At 37.9% G+C, this 19,135-nt stretch overlaps 1 protein-coding gene across 1 annotated transcript; it reads right to left on the bottom strand.

The window, feature by feature from the left end:
* Nucleotides 1–18,028: 18,028 nt before the first annotated feature.
* On the bottom strand, nucleotides 18,029–19,135 carry LOC138913726 (uncharacterized). The gene is made up of 2 exons (XM_070218023.1): nucleotides 18,263–19,135; nucleotides 18,029–18,207 (listed from the first exon to the last, which is right to left on the bottom strand). The coding sequence occupies exon 1, from the start codon at nucleotides 19,111–19,113 to the stop codon at nucleotides 18,304–18,306; it is 810 nt and encodes a 269-aa protein (XP_070074124.1). The 5' UTR covers nucleotides 19,114–19,135; the 3' UTR covers nucleotides 18,029–18,207; nucleotides 18,263–18,303.

The raw sequence follows: 19,135 nt of genomic DNA, 5'->3' as shown, positions 1-19,135 counted from the left end.
ATTGCCGATCAGGGTAGGTCTTTCGCCAGTTCAGGGTTTCGAGAGTTTTGTACTTCGCAAAAGATTGATCTTCATTTAATTGCTACAGGTGCCAGTCGAGCTAACGGGCATGTTGAGCGAGTTATGGGTACACTTAAAAGTATGCTAACTGCAGTCGAAACAAGACAACGGTCCTGGCAAGATGCGCTACTAGACGTCCAATTAGCCGTGAACAGTACAGCAAATCGAGTGACCAAAATAAGCCCCTTGGAGTTAATGATCGACAGGGAGGGTAGACCATTTGGTTTGTTGCCCATCACTGAAGATGAGGAAGTAGTAGACAGGGATAAAGTAAGGGTGCAGGCCAAGGAGAATATTGAACGTATCGCACAGTATGACAAAAAAAGGTTCGATAAAACAAAGTCTAAAATTGTAAAGCACCAGGTTGGTGACTATGTTTTAATAAGAAATAAAGAGAGAAACCAAACAAAACTCGATCCGAAATTTAAGGTTCCTTTTGAAGTAATTGAAGTTTTAGAGGGGACCGATATAAGTTGAAGTCTCTAATAAGTAAGCGCCAATATAAGTATGCACATGAACACCTGCGGTCCTTGCCGAATATAGAAGTACTGGCAGAGATTGATGAAGAATTCGATAATGCAATTGTTGAAGATGTTCAGACCCAAAGTGGACAAAATGAATTGTAAGAACGTTGTATGTAAGGCTGCACCGAGCTCCCGTGTGGATGTACGGCGGGAGTCTGTGCAATGCTGCACCATGATCCTGTGTGGATGCTTGGCGGGAGCTTATGTAAGGCTGCACCGCGATACTCTGTTGACGCATGGCGGGAGTCAGGAGGACGAGTTAGTTCTTGAAAGTCCGATTGGAAAGTAAGAATAAATGTAAAAACCAAATGATCAAAAAGTTATCAAGAAAGAATGTTTTGAATGTACCCTTGAAAATGAATAATTCGAATAAGTTAAGTTGAAGTATCTGTTAATAAATGAGTAAAAAGCGTAGCACTTAGATGCTTATTATTATTAGTAATGCTTATTGGGTTATAAACATCATACACGTGTGTCTGTCAGGAAGGCCGTGTCGCAGTTCTTGGAATTATTTAAATTATAGAAACCGTTGTCTTATCGGGACTAGCTTCGCGAATTAAAATGAATAATACCGAAAATGTCAGTTCTCCGATATATATATATATATATACGTGCAAACACTATCGTTAACAGACACAATTAAAAAAACTTCGTTCTTTAACACAATCACTTATTGAATATAAGGATATATATATCTAGTATTACTATAAAAGAATAGATGTCGATTTGCGTCATGTTCCCCCAGCCCAAACCATAAGACCTAAAATTCTGGAAAAAATTGGGTCTGAATCGTGTGTTAGAGGAGGTGTGCACTAAGAAAGGACTTTTTAAAATTAGGCTCCTAAGGACTCCCAGGACTCTCGAAAAATGCAAAAATGGTTGATTAAAACATCAACCATTCCCACAGTTTTCAACCAAACAAGTTGATATTATACCCTTGTAGAGGGTATTATAATTTCAGTCTGATGTTTGCAACGCAGTGAAGGAGACGTTTCCGACCACATAAAGTATATATATTCTTGATCAGCACCAATAACCGAGTCTATCTAGCCATGTCCGTCTGTCCATCTGTCCGTCTGTCCGTTTTTATGCGAACTAGTCTCTCAGTTTTAAAGCCATCGCGATGAAACTTTCCCGAAAGTCTTCTTTCTATTGCAGGTAGTACATATGTCGGAGCGAGCCGGATCGGACCACTATATCTTAAGGCTCCCATAGGAATATTTATAGAAATAGTTTTGTTTTTTTTAAGCTTTGTTTCTGGAAATCTTCGAAAGCCCAAAAGATGAGACCTAACCGACTTCCGGTTGGGGCACTTAATTATTTTTTCCGCACCCATTATGCGATCGCATCCGTTTTTGTTTTAAAGTGTGGAGCTATGCCATACAATTAGTAAGGTATTTATACCCGTTACTCGTAGAGTAAAAGGGTATATTAGATTCGTGCAAAATTATGTAACAGCTAGAAGGAAGCGTTTCCGACCCCATAAAGTATATATATTCTTGATCAGGGGCACTAGCCAGACATGTCCGTCTGTCCGTCTGTATGAACGCTGAGATCTCGGAAACTACAAAAGCTAGAAGGTTGAGATTTCCCACACATATTCTTTGGCTTCCTACGCAGCGCAGCGCCACGCCCCCTCTAACACCCACAATCGCCCACTAACGATTTTAAAATGGGTCCTGCGCCCACATCTTTAAAGATTTCCGAGAAGTATAAATGCAATTTAGTTGTGTATATTTATACCTATCGAAATGTAGAAGACATTTTTCAAATCGGACCATTCATTAAAAAGTTATACGCAATCAAAATTTATATATCTATCTCCCTCGCACGCCCTTTAGCTGAGTTACGATTACACAGGTCAACAAAATTGACTTTATTAAAAGGTGCAGGCCTATGGGCATTAAAATATATTAATATAGACGTATATAAGCATATCTGCATACTTCGATTTCGCGTTTAACGGGAGGCATTTGTGTAAGCCTGTTCACCGCATCAAGTTGGTTGGGAATAGAGGTGAACAAATTACTTCAATGGCTCATAGGCTTTGACTGACTCAAATTATGATGGAACCTTAAATGCAATTATGTAGAAGGGCATCTAAGCAATTTTTTGGCATTGGTTTTATTACAACTAAGCACAGACCCTCGAGGATATCTTAAATCCAAACAATTAATGTTGCTATTTTTTTCAAACCGCAATTTCACAAATACCACCCGTTAAACGCGAAAACGAAGTATGCAGATATGCTTATATCCGTCTATATTAACACAATTTAATGCCCATAGGGCTGCACCAAAAACACTGTCGGCCTGTGTTATTAGTCGGGACACCAACGGGTATTAGATAGTCGTGACGCCAACCCGACTATAGCGATCTCTCTTGTTTTTTACTTTAAAAGAGTGCCATTACTTTAAGTCCGTTTTTCTCGAAACCATGCTTTCCTCAGCTGCGGTTTTTGTATCTTAAAAAGTAATAATTTGATCATCATGCTGCTTTTACAGAAATGTTTGTAATGAATGTGCTGACTGTTTGAGCCTACTTTATGTAACAAAAGCAAAAACAACATAAATATGAAATAAAATTGATTTTTGACTTTAAAAGAGTTTTTGAGATATTCTATGTAAGTTAGGTTCGGACCGTTTCTCCATTATTTCTTAACAATATAAACTTAAAATCATACAAATCGGATCTACACAGCGACCTGAGGACGATCCGCAGCTGGCCTACTTTTTATACCCGTTACTCGTAGAGTAAAAGGGTATATTGTATTCGTGTAAAAGTATGTAACAGCTAGAAGGAAGCGTTTAAGACCCCATAAAGTATATATATTCTTGATCAGGGTCACTATCCGAGTCGATCTAGCCATGTCCGTCTGTCCGTCCGTATGAACGCTGAGATCTTTGAAACTACAAAAGCTAGAAGGCTGAGATTTTCCAAACATATTATTGGGCTTCCTACGCAGCGCAAGTTTTCAGACGGGCGCCACGCCCCCTCTAACGCCCACTATCCCCCACTAAAGAACTTAAAATGTGTCTGGCGCCCACATCTTTAAAGGTTTCCGAAAAGTATAAATGCAATTTTGTTTTGTATATTTATACCTATCGAAATGTAGACGACATTTTTCAAATCGGACCATTCATTAAAAAGTTATGTGCAATCAAAATTTTATATATCCATCTCCCTCGCACTCCCTTTAGCTGAGTGACGGGTATTAGATAGTCGGGACACCAACCCTACTATAGCGTTCTCTCTTGTTTTATCTTTCAAAATGACGGCCGTGGGAATTTTTTGTCAGACTATATTAAAAACAAGAGAGAACGCTATAGTCGGGTTGGTGTCCCGACTATCTAATACCCGTCACTCAGCTAAAGGGAGTGCGAGGGAGATGGATATATAAAATTTTGATTGCACATAACTTTTTAATGAATGGTCCGATTTGAAAAATGTCGTCTACATTTCGATAGGTATAAATATACACAACAAAATTGCATTTATACTTTTCGGAAACCTTTAAAGATGTGGGCGCCAGACACATTTTAAGTTCTTTAGTGGGGGATAGTGGGCGTTAGAGGGGGCGTGGCGCCCGTCTGAAAACTTGCGCTGCGTAGGAAGCCCAATAATATGTTTGGAAAATCTCAGCCTTCTAGCTTTTGTAGTTTCAAAGATCTCAGCGTTCATACGGACGGACAGACGGACATGGCTAGATCGACTCGGATAGTGACCCTGATCAAGAATATATATACTTTATGGGGTCTTAAACGCTTCCTTCTAGCTGTTACATACTTTTACACGAATACAATATACCCTTTTACTCTACGAGTAACGGGTATAAAAAGTAGGCCAGCTGCGGATCGTCCTCAGGTCGCTGTGTAGATCCGATTTGTATGATTTTAAGTTTATATTGTTAAGAAATAATGGAGAAACGGTCCGAACCTAACTTACATAGAATATCTCAAAAACTCTTTTAAAGTCAAAAATCAATTTTATTTCATATTTATGTTGTTTTTGCTTTTGTTACACAAAGTAGGCTCAAACAGTCAGCACATTCATTACAAACATTTCTGTAAAAGCAGCATGATGATCAAATTATTACTTTTTAAGATACAAAAACCGCAGCTGAGGAAAGCATGGTTTCGAGAAAAACGGACTTAAAGTAATGGCACTCTTTTAAAGTAAAAAACAAGAGAGATCGCTATAGCCGGGTTGGCGTCACGACTATCTAATACCCGTTGGTGTCCCGACTAATAACACAGGCCGACAGTGTTTTTGGTGCAGCCCTATGGGCATTAAATTGTGTTAATATAGACGGATATAAGCATATCTGCATACTTCGTTTTCGCGTTTAACGGGTGGTATTTGTGAAATTGCGGTTTGAAAAAAATAGCAACATTAATTGTTTGGATTTAAGATATCCTCGAGGGTCTGTGCTTAGTTGTAATAAAACCAATGCCAAAAAATTGCTTAGATGCCCTTCTACATAATTGCATTTAAGGTTCCATCATAATTTGAGTCAGTCAAAGCCTATGAGCCATTGAAGTAATTTGTTCACCTCTATTCCCAACCAACTTGATGCGGTGAACAGGCTTACACAAATGCCACCCGTTAAACGCGAAAACGAAGTATGCAGATATGCTTATATACGTCTATATTAATATATTTTAATGCCCATAGGCCTGCACCTTTTAATAAAGTCAATTTTGTTGACCTGTGTAATCGTAACTCAGCTAAAGGGCGTGCGAGGGAGATAGATATATAAATTTTGATTGCGTATAACTTTTTAATGAATGGTCCGATTTGAAAAATGTCTTCTACATTTCGATAGGTATAAATATACACAACTAAATTGCATTTATACTTCTCGGAAATCTTTAAAGATGTGGGCGCAGGACCCATTTTAAAATCGTTAGTGGGCGATTGTGGGTGTTAGAGGGGGCGTGGCGCTGCGCTGCGTAGGAAGCCAAAGAATATGTGTGGGAAATCTCAACCTTCTAGCTTTTGTAGTTTCCGAGATCTCAGCGTTCATACAGACGGACAGACGGACAGACGGACATGTCTAGATCGACTCGGCTAGTGCCCCTGATCAAGAATATATATACTTTATGGGGTCGGAAACGCTTCCTTCTAGCTGTTACATAATTTTGCACGAATCTAATATACCCTTTTACTCTACGAGTAACGGGTATAAATACCTTACTAATTGTATGGCATAGCTCCACACTTTAAAACAAAAACGGATGCGATCGCATAATGGGTGCGGAAAAAATAATTAAGTGCCCCAACCGGAAGTCGGTTAGGTCTCATCTTTTGGGCTTTCGAAGATTTCCAGAAACAAAGCTTAAAAAAAAACAAAACTATTTCTATAAATATTCCTATGGGAGCCTTAAAATATAGTGGTCCGATCCGGCTCGCTCCGACATATGTACTACCTGCAATAGAAAGAAGACTTTCGGGAAAGTTTCATCGCGATGGCTTTAAAACTGAGAGACTAGTTCGCATAGAAACGGACAGACGGACAGATGGACAGACGGACATGGCTAGATAGACTCGGCTATTGGTGCTGATCAAGAATATATATACTTTATGTGGTCGGAAACGTCTCCTTCACTGCGTTGCAAACATCAGACTGAAATTATAATACCCTCTACAAGGGTATAATATCAACTTGTTTGGTTGAAAACTGTGGGAATGGTTGATGTTTTAATCAACCATTTTTGCATTTTTCGAGAGTCCTGGGAGTCCTTAGGAGCCGAATTTTAAAAAATCCTTTCTTAGTGCACACCTCTTCTAACACACGATTCAGACCCAATTTTTTCCAGAATTTTAGGTCTTATGGTTTGGGCTGGGGGAACATGACGCAAATCGACATCTATTCTTTTATAGTAATACTCGATATATATATCCTTATATTCAATAAGTGATTGTGTTAAAGAACGAAGTTTTTTTAATTGTGTCTGTTAACGATAGTGTTTGCACGTAAATATATATATCGGAGAACTGACATTTTCGGTATTATTCATTTTAATTCGCGAAGCTAGTCCCGATAAGACAACGGTTTCTATAATTTAAATAATTCCAAGAACTGCGACACGGCCTTCCTGACAGACACACGTGTATGATGTTTTTAATATAGTCTGACAAAAAATTCCCACGGCCGTCATAGGGTTGGTGTCCCGACTATCTAATACCCTTCACTCAGCTAAAGGGAGTGCGAACGCTGTACTCCGGTTGGTGTCCCGACTAATAATCGTAACCCAGAGTATAACTTTAAAATGAATGGTCCGATTTGAAAAATGTCTTTTACATTTGGATAGGTATAAATATACACAACAAAATTGCATTAATACTTCTCGGAAATCTTTAAAGATGTGGGCGCAGGACCCATTTTAAAATCGTTAGTGGGCGATTGTCGGCGTTAGAGGGGCGTGGCGCTCGGCTGAAATAAACTTGCGCTGCGTAGGAAGCCAAAGAATATGTGTGGGAAATCTAAACCTTCTAGCTTTTGTAGTTTCCGAGATCTCAGCGTTCATACGGACGGACAGACGGACGGACAGGCGGACAAACGGACATGGCTATATCGACTCGGCTAGTGACCCTGATCAAGAATACATATACTTTTGAGGTTCGGAAACGCTTCCTTCTCCCTGTTACATACTTTTGCACGAAAACAATATACCCTTTTACTCTACGAGTAACGGGTATAATTAGTGGACTGTATAATTAATTCGATATATTGTATTTGCTTTTTAACACATACATTTAGACACCTTGAAAACGGTCTTGGATTTTATAATAAAATTTATAATCATTATATATTAAATCTTTAATTTTAACATGATACCTTTTCAAGTACTCTTTTTCACTCTTTAACCGTTTAACATTTACTGTATAATTAAACAGACATAGTTTCAATGGGCACCAACTCATTCTTAAATAAAAACTTCTTTACTTCACAAATTTGTAATGATAAAACTTGGCCCGAAAGTATGCCTTGATTATCCTAATTGACTCAGGACTTTCATTTATTATTTCCTTGTCTATTGACTCTTCTTTTACTAAATAAGCGGTTGTAAGAACGTTATTTACCTCAACTAACACGGATGGTGAACTAAAAACAACCTCGTTTACCAAGTGAGGTCCTGCCGGCGGAATATTATGGCAGTGTATTTCTTTATCTTCTATTCCATTAAATCGTTAAGCTACCTAACTCTTTCTCTTTTAATGGAATCGATAATAAAAGTTGTGAATCTATTTTATTTGATTCTAAACTATTTTCGTTATGTTTGAACTTATTCAAACAAATAAACTCATTGACCATACTAGAAAATTCTTGCTCTGGCAGAGTAAAAAATTTGTCTACTCTAGCAACCACAGGAAAATATCCTTCAATTCTGAACCTTTCCGCTATGGCCGTTACTATTTTTAGAAAATCGAATTGTAAAAAACTAATAATGTCTTCAAATTCATCGCTTTCAAAATACGATCTAGCCTGTTCCTCCACAATAAACACTTTTGTAGCTAAATAGTTAGTATTAATAATTCTTTTGTTAAGAGAATACGTGCAGCCACCCAAATGTTTTATCGTCTCATCGAGATATTTCTTTAACTGATCGACTACACTTAAAAAAGCCTGCCTTGGAATATTATTTCCATAATCGGACGACTTCGTGCTTTCTATATTACAATATTACCAATATCGAACTTATCTGATGATAGCGTTGCCTTAGTCCATTGTGACGATAGCGTTCTTCCAAGGTTGTTGTCGACGACTTTTATGTAGCGACCATTTCGATGATTCTTGGCGACGACTTCCCTTGGTGACAAAGTCCAGTGGTCGGCGACGTGGAGATGGTTTTGTAGCCAGCAAGTTTTCTTCTCTTCCAAGATGAAATTAAGTTGTGTGGCCGAGATCGTCCTCTCGGTAGCTTGATGTATTATATTTATCCCAGTTTCGGGATATCAAAAATGCAATATTGCATCTGCAGGCTATTTTCCCAAATTAATAGAGTTGAACGCTTAATTGCGATTCAATTCATGGCCCTTTTGCAATATTTATCTTTATATTGCAGGCTCTTGTTAACCATAGTCAAAGCTAATGGTAATATTATTATTCTTTTCTGCACTTATTTTTTTTTTAAACAATTAAATTTCTTGTTCGTCGAATTTTTTAATTTTTATACCCTTGCAGAGGGTATTATGATTTCAGTCAGAAGTTTGCAACGCAGTGAAGGAGACGTTTCCGACCCCATAAAGTATATATATATAGTATATATAAGTATATATATTCTTGATCAGCATCACAAGACGTGTCGATCTAGCCATGTCCCTCTGTCCGTCTGTCCGTCCGTCTGTCTGTTTCTACGCAAACTAGTCTCTCAGTTTTTGAGCTATCGGGACGAAACTTTCTCAAAAGTCTTCTTTCTATTGCAGGTAGTATATATGTCGGAGCCGACCGGATCGGACAACTATATCTTATAGCTCCCATAGGAAGGATCGGAAGAAAAAAACTTTAATAAATTCTAGCTTCGGTGTTTTTTGAAATATTACCTTCTACTTTTGGGGATGTTATTTTTTAAATATTTCTGAATTTCGAATTAATTATTTAAAAAATCGGACTACTATATCATATAGCTGCCATAGGAACGATCGGAAAATTAATGGAAAAGTAATAGGAAATAAATTCTAGCTTCTTTGGTTTTTATTGTATTATCTTCTACTCCAGGATATAACTCTTTTTAAATATTTCCGAATTTCAATTTTAATTTGATCAAAATCGGACGACTATATCATATAGCTGCCATAGGAACGATCGGAAAATTAATGAGAAATATTAGAAAATTGAACATTTTTGCGATTTGTTAATTAATAGGAATGATCTGCAAGGGTATATAAGCTTCGGCTGGCCGAAGCTAGCTTCCTTTCTTGTTTGCTTTATAGCTTCTTGACTGTATAGCATTTGTAGGCACTTTTCACCCCTATTTTTCCAAATTTTTGGATTTTCATTTTTAATGCACTTTTCACAAATTGTATATTTTTTTATATCTGCTGTTTTGGCCACGGACACGCCTTACCAACTTATTGGTTTTAATATATAAATCACTATATTTTCTATATATTAATCCGATGTTAAGGCCTCGGAAACGCCCTACCAACTTTAGCAACCTTTAGCTGTTAAAAACAGAATCTTTAAGGTGCTTAAAAACAAAAAAGACTCTTTACTTGTCTTTTTGCTTTTATTTTGTTCAACACTTTTGTCTCTTACCTCTCGTGGGGAAAACAATCGTGTGAATCTATTGCTACCTTTAGCTGCAAGCGTCTAGCACTCAGCAGAATCTTTAAGGTGCAGAATATCTCTGAGTCCCTTACCACTGGTGGGAGAAGACTACAGAGAGGTCTGGCCAATTGTTCCGCAAGGAATCAATCGAAGGACCAAAATGAAAGGGATTCCTGTAATAAGGAAAACAACCTTCACGTTTGAGTTCTGTAAAAAACTGATTTTATTTCAATAAGTCTTTGCTTACGTAACTAACATGAAATTATTATATAATATACTTATTTATGGTCTACGCAGAGACCACATCTGTTTGCCTGAGCGGGAGCCTTATCAACGGTCTCCTGCAAGGCGACCTTTTGTGCAGTGTGAGAACTATATTTATGGTCAGGCTCAAGTGGCCTGTACTTAAGATTACAAGTGTTAGCACAACACCCTTGTAGAGTTTGAGTTACAGATCGTTTTTTACGGCTCTAGATCAATTAACATATTGACATGTACTAAACTCGTAAAGTATTAGATTTATTTTAAAAAGTGTTCTTCTTGAACACATGTTTTGATTACTTCTTTGAGGTTCAGCAATGCCTGTCTTTCGTCGCTCGAAGGGATGATTATGTCGTCGATATATAGCAAGGCGATGCCTCTCTGGGTTAGCGGTCGAAAAATGGCATTGATATGGCGCTGAAAAACTCCGGGCGAGTTTGACATTCCAAACGGGACCTTCCTGAACTGATATTGGCCGATCTGCGTCACAAAAGAGGTGTACTTGCGACTCGACTCAGCAACTGCCACGTGAAAGAATCCATTTTTCAGGTCTATGGTGCTGAATATGTTTGCGTTTTGGAGTCGATCTAATTGTTCGTCGATGAGAGGTAATGGAAAGTCGTCCTTGATAATTACCTTATTTATGCGTCTGTAATCGACACAAAGTCGAGGAGAACCATCACTCTTTTTGACAAGAACAACAGGACTCGTAAACTCGGAATTAGATTACTCCTCAGCCACTCGTCGATTTGCTCTTCAACCACACGCGATTCAGCAAACGCTAATCGACGCGGTCGCGAAAATATTGGGCTTTCGTCAGCGAGAACGATCTGCATTTCTACGCCAGTTGTCTTCGTTTTCTTTGGCTCGTAGTTTGATATAAGCTCACGAACTTCCGTTTGTGCACCCACACTGACCGCGTTGTTTATATTTAGTTCAGTTTCGGAAACCACATCGATTTTTAATAAGTTCATTTCCGAATCTTCGTTGTTGGAATGCACTTTTCGAACACTTAAACCATTGCGACCGAATAAAATGTCTGCGTGCAAGCTTATTTCTTCTCCGATTATTAACTTTATATCGACACAGTTATTTGGCACCACGTAAAAGTTGAGAAAATATTCATTTTCGTCGATTTCAACTGATCGCATGAATTGAATTGAATTGTTTATATTTAGTTCGGGCGAATTTTGCTGTCACTATTACCGAAACAGATTATAAAAATGCCACAGCTTTTGAGTTTTGCCTTGTTCATTTCGACATACAAGTCCTCGCGTATTATGTTAAACTTGCTGCCCGTATCAAATAAAGCTACACACTTTTGGCCATCGAATGCCACTTCTTTACTAGTGATGTCATTCTTCGGTTGGACACGATTCATATTGGATTTATTTTCACCTGGCTTTTCTTTTATCGCGCAATATTTCGAAATATGGCCGAACTCGTTGCATTGGAAGCACTTAGGGCCTTTCTTTTTATACCCTTGTAGAGGGTATTATAATTTCACTCAGATGTTTGCAACGCAGTGAAGGAGACGTTTCCGACCACATAAAGTATATATATTCTTGATCAGCACCAACAGCCGAGTCTATCTAGCCATGTCCGTCTGTCCGTCTGTCTGTCTGTCCGTCTGTCCGTCTGTCCGTTTCTATGCGAACTAGTCTCTCAGTTTTAAAGCTATCGCGATGAAACTTTCCCGAAAATCTTCTTTCTATTGCAGGTAGTACATATGTCGGAGAGAGCCGAATCGGACCACTATATCTTAAGGCTCCCATAGGAATATTCAAACAAATTTAAGAAAATTCATTGAAACTTTGTAGGAAGTAGGCGTTTTGATTCTTAACTACTTAAAAACAAAATTTAAATAAATAGAAATAGAAAGCACTCTTTTTTGTAGCTTTTTACCGAACCGCTTTGGTTTTTCATTGAGCTGACTGACTTCGATTTGTGCTTATCACTTTCGGTTTGGTAGTGCTTTAGTTTATTTTTGAATTCACTAAAATTTCTTGCGCCGTACAAAATTGATTTGTTTACCGATAGTTCGTCGATCCCGTCAATAACGTACTGCATAAGCGCTTCTATTTCGACACTCCCACGCGAGGCGATGTCCTTCATGCGGTAAAAGTATTCGTACCGCGGCGTTTGGTTTCATCTAACTGCTTGTGTACTTGCTTAGAGCTTACATTAGAACGAAATTCATCAAGCAATGCATTTTTAAGCGATTCCCATGAGTTTAAACCGCGTATGTTGCTGAAAAAAAGTTTGGCTATACCTTTTAGCGATTTTTTCGCGTACACTAGTTTTTGTAAGTCGCTCCAGCACATTAGAGATGCTGTTTCGTCGAATTCGCGCAACCAAGTCTCCACTGGTAAAACATCGGTACCATCGAAAGCACGAACCGACTCTTCAACATCGCGAAAACTCAAAGCAAAAAGTGGAGAGTTCTTGCTCTCTCTGTTCTCCGAACCACGCACTACGCCATTTGCCTGATTTTCGCGCCCGTTCTTAGAATTGGCTGACTTTTTTGCATTCCCTTGCGCACTCGTTTCGTTGTCGTTTTGCATTATGCTTTGGGCACTATTGAAAATTTGAGAATTGCAAAGGTTATTACTTTCAGGATTTTCTTCATCTGCTGAGTCCTCGTCATCCTCTTCCTCACTTTCTTCGTCGTTAGTGGCTTCTAGCAAGCTTTCACTTTGCAGGTTGTTAAAAATGTGTGAGAAAATATCGTCCACTTCATGGAATATTTTCAGAACACCACAAATGCTCACAAAATCACGGTCACTTATGTTTTCGCTAATATGAGCAATTTTGCGCCTGTACTCATCACTTTCTTTGCTAATGCAAAAACCACTAAACTCGGGAAGCCTCTTACGGGTTCTGTATCCTTCACTTTCAAACAAAAACTTGTGTAATGCAACAATGCTCGATTTGCTGCTTGACTTAAGAGTTCCGGCTATAATTTCACCCACTTGCGGCATTTTGGCGCATGGATATTTTGAATTTCTTTCCACCCAAGTTTGGACAAAAACTTTGCTTTGTTTTTCCATTCTCCTTTGCGATACACACACACACTTGCGAAGTACGAAAATCGAGTAGTTTATCCCGGCGAGCCCTCAAAATGTGAAGTTTTGGATAAGGTTTAATAGTCTCTCCCGTCTTGAAGCGTCGTCTTCGGCTTTCTTCATTAAACTCAACGGCTCGTCCCTTGCCGCTTGATCTCGTAGTTTCGCATTTTCCCACTTCTCGTCGTCTCTTATTAGCACTCGTCGTTTTCGCAATACTCTTTTGGTTTTCCCGTTGCTGATCATTATGTCGTTACTTTTAAGTTTAAATTGTTCGTTACAATTTAAATGAGTTTCATTCGTCGTTACTTTTTAAGTGGAATTTGTTGTTGCTTCTTAAATTACAATTGTTGTTACTTCTTAAATGAAAAGTGTACAGCAAACACACAATTCCCACATATATATTCTTGATCAGCACCAATAGCCGAGTCTATGTAGCCATGTCCGTCTGTCAGATTTTATGCGAACTAGTCTCTCAGTTTTAAAGCTATCGCGATGAAACTTTCCCGAAGGTCTTCTTTTTATTGCAGGTAGTACATATGTCGGAGCGAGACGGATCGGAACACTATATCTTAAGGCTCCCATAGCAATATTCAAAACAAATATAAGAAAATTCATTGTAACTTTGTAGTATAGTAGGACAAAACGGGGTTTAGTATTAAGCACACTTTATTTATTCGACCGTTCTCTTTTAGTTCTTATTCGCAATTGCCCGATTTTACATAGCGTCGGTTTTAACATAAGATAACGCGAAGTTGGCTGCGATCAGCCTGATATTTAACATTTTGCAGAGTTGCCAGATTGGCAACTATCTAACAGCTGATTATTTTAAATGCTAACGACTATTAAACATATAACCGTTACTTTCGAACACTACTTATACATATTTACATAATGGGGTTGTACACTCTAAAACATATCCATAGCCGTGTATATTCGTATATACTAATAATATAGTCAGTGACTTATCCTACTACAACTCGGCCATCCTGACCGGTTGATCACCTGATCAAAGTTAGTTTTTTTTTTACAAATGATTCTTATTTTATGTACAATATTTTTACCTTAGTTTGAACTAGTTGTTATTTGTTACTTTTTAATTTTACTCTTTATCCAATGTCTTAAATTTTGCGCACTCCAAATACCTAGGTAAGGTCTATGTGCTAATTGAAACCCTTCTACGTCTTTTAGTAAAAATCTGTCATTGCGCATCACTTTTGCAATCATATAAGGTCCTTTATGTTTGGAATTCAGTTTTCTAGCAGCACCAACAGTCGTTTCGAAATTCTTCACCATAACGTAGTCTCCTTTTCTATAACTCTTAGCCTTTACTCGACTTTTATTGTACGACTTCTCATTATAATCTTGAACTTGTTTTTGATGAGTCGCCGCTTGTTTCCTTATCTGTGTTAAACTATCTGACTTTGGATTTTCATTTATATCTTCTAGTCTTTCCTTGAGTTCATCGATTATCTTACCTTTTTGCTCTACACCGAAAAGCATCTTACTCGGAAGTTGTCTTATACTTCTATGCAATGTATTATTGAGAGCATGTTCTATTTTATCTATAACGTTATCCCAGTATATACCTTTACTTTGGTCAACTAGTTTCGCGATCATCGGTCCAAGGCCCCTGTTAATCCTCTCAACTTGACCATTCGCTTGCGGTGAGCCTGTGGCTATTTTGACATGTTTAACATTATACTCTTCCATAAATTCCTCGAAGTCCTTAGACGTAAAACAACTACCACGGTCAGATATTATACATTTTGGCCTACTGTAAGCTCTAAAGTAATCTTTTAATGCTGTTATTACCTCTTTGGTGCTAGTTGACTTAGTTGAATACAGTCTGACAAACTTTGTAAATCCGTCAACTACAACGAAAATATGTTTCTTTGCTCTTGATGAATCTAGTGGACCATAGTGGTCAATATGGATTACTTCGAACGGTTTGTTTCCCTTGGGAATACTGTGCAAAAAGCCTTCTCCCTTTCCTGATTTTGGTGAAAACGCTACACATTTTAAACAATTTTCTATATGTGATACACACTTTTCTTTTAAACACGGATATACGTTTTTGCGATTATATCCATCATTTTATCCCTTCCTACATGCCCTATTTCGTTATGGTATTTATATATGATTGATCTTCCATTTCTTCTGGTACGTAAAATAATATCCTATTATCATTCGCTTTTCTGTAGAATACAGAATACCATTTCTCATTTCAAATAACTTAAGTTCTGTCTTTTCTAACATGGTTTTAAGTTTTTTAATTCTTAGATCTTTTCCTTGACAGATTATTAAATTTTCTTCAAAACTGTTGGTTTCCACTATTAGAATACTGTTATACCTACTGAGGGCATCAACATGCTGCATTTTGTTCCCAGCTCTGTGACATATTTCAAGATCATAATTTTCCAAAGTTTCGAGTTCAAAACTATGCAATTTAGCTTCATCTGCAGTGGTACGCTTAGAGAAATAGAATACCGGGTGTAATTTGCCATCGTCTTTCTTTTGTAGATGCACCGCACCAAACCCTAAAGCACTCGCGTCACAATGTAATTCTATATCATCTTTGTAATTATACAACGCTAGTACGGGTGACTCGATAAGCTTTTCTTTTAATTTTAAAAAGCAATTCATTTCTTCTTCTCCGAATCGAAATGGGTTGTCTTTTTTCAAAAGATCGTATAATGGCTTTGCAATTGTAGAAAAATCCTTTATGAATCTTCAACAAGAGAGAACGCTATAGTCGGGTGCCCCGACTATCAGATACCCGTTACTCAGCTAAAGGGAGTTCGAAGGAGATGAAGATAAAAACTTTGATCCGCCGTAACTTTTTAACGAATGGTCCGATTTAAAAAATTTCTTCTACATTTCGATAGGTATTCATAAGCACAATAAAACTGCATTTTTACTTTTCCGAAATATTGAAATTTTTAAAATCGTATATTAGCGATTGTGGGCGTTAGAGGGGGCGTGGCACCCTTTTGAAACAAACTTGCGCTGCGTAGGAACTCCTAGAATCTGCATGCAAAATGTCAATCTTCTAGCTTTTATAGTTTCCGAGATCTCAGCGTTCATACAGACAGACAGACGGACAGACAGACGGACAGACGGACAGACGGACAGACGGACAGACGGACAGACGGACATGGCTAGATCGACTCGGCTAGTGATCCTGATCAAGAATATATATAGTTTATAGGGTCGGAAACGCTTCCTTCTACCTGTTACATACTTTTGCACGAATCTAATATACCCTTTTACTCTACGAGTAACGGGTATAAAAATATGAAGAAAGTCCCAAGAAACTTTGCACTGCCTGAACCTTTGAGGGGACTGGAAAATATTTCACAGCCTCAATGCCCTTATCGTCTACCCTAATGCCATTCTCAGATATTAAAAATCCTAAATACTTTATATTTGATTTCAAAAACTCACATTTGTCCATTCGAAGTTCCAATTTATTCTGAGTAAGCCTTTTAAAAATTTCGTCCAACGTTTCTAAATGCTCATTAACACTTTTGCTTGCAACCATTATGTCATCCATGTAAACTACTACTTTGTTGGCTCTAATCATATCATCGAAAATTTTATTAAAAAAACGTTGAAAAACTGCCGGTGCGTTTTTTATACCCATCGGCATTCTTAAGAATTCGAATTGTCCTAGTGGAGTTACGAATGACGTATATTTAACAGATTCTTCATTTACAAAAACATGGAAATATCCATTTTTTAGGTCTAACTTTGAAAATACTCTTTTGTCAACTAATTTATCTAATAAATCATCTATGTGTGGAAGTGGATAATTGTCTTTTAGCAGGGCTTTGTTAAGTTTCCTATATTCAATACATAGTCTAATGTCACCTGTTTTCTTTTTAACTAAAACTATCGGAGAGGCAAATTCTGATTCGCTTGGTCTTATTATTTCGTTTTTCAAATATTCATCTAATAATTTTTGTAACTTATCTTTTTCTGTATATGATTATCGTCGAGGACTGCAACTAAAAGGCTTTACATTCTCTAAACATAATTTATTTTCTGCTCTAATCTTAGGCTTTTCAGGTCTAATTGCTTTCACATAGCTGTTTTCAATTATTCTTAAGAATCTACATTGTATTTGATAAGTTGTGCTTTTGTCCCAGTTAAAATCAATGGTTTCATCGTTTGTAAAGTCAATTTTCAGTATTTCGGTTTCAAAATCGTCGGGTTCTAGTTCAATTTTTACATTTACTGTCTTTTGTTCTTTTATAATCGTTTCCTCTGTCTTTTTATTAACTTGTTTCATCTTTAGTTGTTCTATTGATTCATTATCCTGTCTCATAACTGTCTGACCTGTTGTTTCACCGTCTTGTCTCATAACTGTTTGACCTGTTGTTTCACTTTTTTGTCACTAAACTGTTTGACCTGTTGTTTCACTGTTTTGTCGCTTAACTGTTTGGCCTGTTGTTTCACTGTTTTGTCGCTTAACTGTTTGACCTGTTGTTTCACTGTTTTGTCGCGTAACTGTTTGACGTACCGTTTCACTACCTTGTATTATAGCCATTTGCCCTATTTTTTCATTATGATTCTTAACGACTGCCTGCTCTGCTTTTAACATTTCAGTTGACCATTCCAAAACGTTTTCAGTTATATCATCATCCAAACACTCAATATTATGATTGACCTCAGCGATAGGCAATGACAGCTCTTTAGAAGGCTGTTTTAAATTATGTTTTGATACCTTTTCTACCGTTATCATCTTTAGAGTTCTTAAATCTAAATGTAAATCGCAAGCTTGCATGAAATTCCTACCTAAAACCACATCATGGATCATAGACTCATTGGCAACAACCGTTAAATTTAAGTAACATTTTATTTTTCCTTTCAGTACAAAACATACAATTTTTCCGTATATTTTTAATGGGCTTTTGTTTATGCCAAAAAATTGTTCGGTGACTTTCTGTAGTTGGGCCTCAGTGGGCAACAAAGATTTTTTTTATTAATGAAATAGGACTGCCAGAGTCTACGATGCATGCTGCAACCATAGGAGATATAATTTGATTGTCAAAATGAATGTTAAAATACCTTACATAATTATTTTCAGCTTTTCCCTTTCTTTCCTCGCATTGAGCTACAAAGTGGCCGAACTTGCCACAAGCGTAGCAAGATCCTGGCTCCCTTGCTGGTTTTCGACAATCCTTGGCGATGTGTTCTCGGCTTTGCAGTTACCGCAGCGGAATCCTCCGTTGTTGCTTCGGTTTGTAGGCATCTCCTTCGAAACAGACTCCTTAGGCTTGCTCAAACGGATACCAGCAAACGCACGCAGAATTTGCATAGGATCTGTGAAACCTTGGATCCGGGCTTGATCACGCAAATTCTGTGCTGGTATTCCCTCGACCATCTGGTCAACCAACTCGTCAGGCTCGATGTTGATGCTGCTTGCCAACATCGTCTTGGCTTCAAAATATGCAGCGAATTTTTCGGTATGGTGCCACTTCAAATTTTCAAATTTGCGCCGTGCTTCTGCTTTAGAAAGTTTATCACTGAATGCTAAGATCAGCTGTTCCAACAGATTCTCTGCTGGCTCCATGATGCGCGTTGCATTTGCGTGTAACCAACGCTGAGCGATACCCTTCAGTTTGGACACAATCACTATTTTCACGCACACTGCATCCAGGTTGTACAGATCAGCAATGTTTCGTACTTGTTGAGCCCAAATGTTTGCGCACGACGATCCATCATAGTCCATCATGATTTCTTTGGCCAAAGAAATTGAAATATTTGTCGACTGAAGTCCTTTGTTTACATCTGCCATTTGTCGTTGCTCAACACCCTTGCTGACATCGATATCAGCGCCAATATCGATATCGGCACTTTTATCGGTATTTGGTATTTTTTCGCCAACTGCTTCGTTGAAGTTTTCGCCGACTACTGCTTGCATGACTACTTCGGCGACCACTGCT

This window comes from Drosophila takahashii, chromosome 4 (genome assembly GCF_030179915.1).
Source record: "Drosophila takahashii strain IR98-3 E-12201 chromosome 4, DtakHiC1v2, whole genome shotgun sequence".
Taxonomy (NCBI): Eukaryota; Metazoa; Arthropoda; class Insecta; order Diptera; family Drosophilidae; genus Drosophila; species Drosophila takahashii.
Note: the sequence above shows the minus strand (reverse complement) of the source record. Positions and strands in the feature narration are given on the sequence as shown.